At 51.0% G+C, this 3,892-nt stretch overlaps 1 protein-coding gene across 1 annotated transcript in view; it reads right to left on the bottom strand.

Moving 5' to 3' along the window:
- LOC106811264 (putative uncharacterized protein DDB_G0271982) overlaps nucleotides 1-1,653 on the bottom strand; it is a gene marked incomplete at both ends in the record, with an annotated part of 8,193 nt that extends 6,540 nt beyond the window's left edge. Inside the window, one exon of the mRNA XM_014814827.1 lies at nucleotides 1,594-1,653. Coding sequence (XP_014670313.1) covers nucleotides 1,594-1,653 — 60 coding nt within the window. The remainder of the gene's footprint in view (nucleotides 1-1,593) is intronic.
- Nucleotides 1,654-3,892: the final 2,239 nt, after the last annotated feature.

The raw sequence follows: 3,892 nt of genomic DNA, 5'->3' as shown, positions 1-3,892 counted from the left end.
CTACTACTACTACTAATGCTGCTGCTGCTGCTGCTGCTGCTGCTGCTGCTGTTGCTGCTGCTGCTGCTGCTGCTACTACTACTACTACTACTACTCTACTACTACTACTACTACTACTACTACTACTACTATACTACTACTACTACTACTACTACTACTACTACTACTACTTCTGCTGATGCTGCTGATGTTGCTGCTGCTGCTGCTGCTGCTACTATTACACTACTGCTACTACCACTGCTGCCGGCATAGATATAGCAGACGGCATTATTTGCTGAGCCACCAGCTTGTAACAACTGTTATGTGAAAACCGATAACCGATGACGAGGATTAGCATAGCAGCGTACGATCCCGCCGCGTGTCGGCAGCCAGTGAGCGTACAGCGGGAGAGGGGGAGAGAGGGAGGGCGGGGAGAGAGTGAGGGAAAAGGGGAGAAGGGGAGAGTGCTGCTCTGCTGCTATTGCTGGTGCTACTGCTGCTTTCGTGGAAAGCGGCACTTCGTGATGGTAAGGAATACGTTTGAGGAAAGAGTGTGGAATAGAGAGAGAACAAACACGAGCTAGTAAACGCGCACACGAGAGAGAGAGAGAGAGAGAGAGAGAGAACGAAAGGCAGGAAGATGAGAGGACGAAAGATGTTAGCGGACGAACTGAAAGCGAGGGCTCGACATGAGAGAAGAGAGATGCCGCGGCCAAGAGCGTCAAATTGGAAAGAATTGAGAGCGGACCGGGCGAAAGTCTGAGGCAAGGCAATTATGAGGACGGATGAGAAATGAGAAGTCGACAGAACGGGTTAGAACTGCGGGTGAAGGTAATCGGCCGAAGCAGCGGGAGGCCGCCAGAAAGAGCACCATCGTCTGAAAGCAAGATGTCAACTTTATTCATGCCAGCCCGTCACTCTGAGCAAAACGCAATATTATATCAGGCAGTTAATAAAGGACAAAATTTGTCTTTTATTAACTCCTGATTGTATATTATATATACCTAATAGTATATATATATATATACATAGCAGAAGTTCGTGCTCTCACTCTCTCCACCGACGACATCCCAAACATTTGCAAACGAAAGCCACTCTTTCCGCTTACGCAAACTTGGTGACGTTTACGGACCTGATGGATCCTTTTATGGCTTCTCTGTAATGTTCCTCTCCTCCTCCTCCTCCTTTTCCTCTTACTCGAGTGCTATACGCATCACTGTACGTCGGTGGCGGTACGAAGGAAGACGGCGGAATCACGCTGCGAATGTTGTCGCTTCCTCCTCTAGCCTCCCCCTTTCCCTTGCCATCCCCTGCCCCTACATCCCGGGGCGTGTGTTCGGCGGGGATGTGAGAGAGGAGAGTAAGTGACACACACACACACCTCCTCCCGGGCGTGCGGGGATGTGAGAGAGGAGGGTAAGTGACACACACACACACACCTCTCGGGCGTGCGGGGATGTGAGAGAGGAAGGTAAGTGACACACACACACACCTCCTTCCGGGCGTGCGGGGATGTGAGAGAGGAGNTGCTGTTCGTTCGCTCTCTCTTCTCTCTCTCTCTCGTCTCTCTCTCCTCTCTTTTCTTCTCTCTCTCTCTTTCTCTCTCTCTTTCTCTCTCTCTCTTTCTCTCTCTCTCTCTCTTTCTATTCTCTCTCTCTCTTCGCCCTCTCTTTTCTCTTCTCTCTCCATCTCTCTCTCTCTCTCTCTCTCTCTCATCCCTTTCCTCTCTCTTCTCTTCTTTTTTTGCTCTCTTCTCTCATTCTTGACTATCTCTATCTATCTTTTTCTCTGCTCTCTCTCTCTCTCTCTTCTTCTCTCTCTTCTCTTTCTCTCTTTCTCTCTCTTTCTCTCTCTCTTTCTGCTTCTCTCGCTCTCTCTTTCCTTTTCTCTCTCTTTTCTTGCTTCTCTTTGTCTCTTCCTTCTTTTCTCTCTCTCTCCTTTTCGTATACTTTCTTTCGCTGATGCGGCTTTCTCGTGGTGCGCCGTACTTTCCGAACTTTAGGAAGATTTCGCTGAGCGTGAATTTTTTTATTCGTTTCCGTGTCGTTATGTCACAAATAGACTTGCAATCGCGGCACACATTGCATGCGCGGCGCGCTGCCGTCGCTTTGCCGTCGCTTGCTGATGCTGATGTCTGGCCGGTGGTGCTGCTGGCTAATTTGCTGCGCCGGCTGCTGCTTCTGCTGCTGTGTGTACTACTACTGCTTGCTTACTGTGCTTGTGCTGCTATTACTCTGCTGTGTGCTGCTACTAGTTGTGTGCTTTGCTTGCAGCCGCCTGTTTGTGCTGCTGGCTCTGTTCGTCGCTTGCGGCCCGCTGGCTGGCTGCGCGAGCCGGGAGTGTTGTTGGCGATCCGGTGCGTAAGGATGATGACGCTGGTTGTTGGGCCAGGGTGTGTGTGTGCTGGGTGTGTGCATTGTGTTGGTGTGTGGTGTGTGTGCGCGTGTGCGTGGTCGTGGTGCGTGTGTGTCGTAGTTGTGCGTGTGTTTGCGTGCGTTGCGTGGTGCGCCGTCGGCGTGTGGTGGTAGCTGTATGCGTGCGATCGCTCGTGTCGTGGGTGGGTTGCGATTGGTTTTGTCTCGCTGTGTGGCCGCGGCAAGCTTGTCGGTGCCGTACTTCGTTTTTGGCTTCATATTCGAGAGTGATGATGTGTGTGGTGGTGGGGCGTGTTTATGTGGCTGTGTATTGGCGTGCGTTTGCGGTGGAGCTGTGTGCGTATTGGCAGTTGTCCTTGTTGAGGTGTCGTGTTGTGTGATCGTGATTGTGTGTGTGTGCTGTGTGTGTGGTGTGTGTGTGTGGGTGGATGTGTGCTGTGTGTCGCTGCCAGTGTATGTGTGCTCGCTCGCTCGCGCGGTAGATGTGTGATGTGTGGCGCTGTGCGCTAGAGTGTGTACGTTGTGTTGTTGTGCTGTGGAATGTTCAGTGGCGTGCGTGCTTGACCTGTGTGTGAGTGTGTGTTATGTGTGGGTGGTGTGTGGTCGTTGTGTGTTGGGTGTGTGTGTGCTAGTTGCCGCCGCGGTCGGTGGTGTGTGTGTAGGTTGGGGGGGGTATTATGTATGTTGGACGTGTGTGTGCCTCGCTGCGTGTGTGTGTCGTGTGTGCTTGTCGCTGAGAGGTGCATGTGTGTCTGTGTTTGTGCGTGGGTTCGCCTCCCACCGAGATCGCGCGTGTTCTGTGCGTTGATGATCGTTGCGTGGCGTGCACTGCGGCTAAAACCCTTTCGAAGTGTTGACGTAGAAATATCGATATTTACCTAAACGGGATTTTTTTCAACTGCTGTGGGTTTACGCTTTGCGTTAACGTAGAATAAAGAAAGAGGCAATAACGTTGAGTTCGAGTCTCAGTATTTAGCTGCTATTCTTTATTATACGACGCTCACTGTGAGATCGCTGAAACCCAGACAGACAGAAATACAGACAGACAGACTGACTGACAGACAGACAGACTGACAGTCAGACAGACAGACTGACAGTCAGACAGACAGACTGACAGTCAGACAGACAGACTGACAGTCAGACATACCAACCCTCCTTTCCTTAACCCTTACCCTAACTGTAACCTCAAACATTTTAAATCTTCATAAATGTAACAAATCTCATGTCTCTCCCACTCCGTGTCTCCCCCTCTCCTCCTCTTTTCTTCTACATCTGGTCGTCTGCGTTTGCGTACATGCTTTCATCGCGGGACTCGATTCATTCGGCGAGTAGTGCGGAAAGTCAGACAGAAGTCAATAGAGTTTTCGTGAAAATCTCGCAGAATTTGCTCGATTTAACAGACTCACAGGTTCAACACACACACGTACGTACACACACACACACACGCGCGCGCACACACACACACACACGCGCGCGCGCGCGTACACACACACGCGCGCGCACACACACACACACACACACACACACACACACACACA

This window comes from Priapulus caudatus, unplaced genomic scaffold (genome assembly GCF_000485595.1).
Source record: "Priapulus caudatus unplaced genomic scaffold, Priapulus_caudatus-5.0.1 Scaffold521, whole genome shotgun sequence".
Taxonomy (NCBI): Eukaryota; Metazoa; Priapulida; class Priapulimorpha; order Priapulimorphida; family Priapulidae; genus Priapulus; species Priapulus caudatus.
The sequence above is the reverse complement of the archived record's forward strand: the minus strand, read 5'-3'. Positions and strand labels throughout refer to the sequence as shown.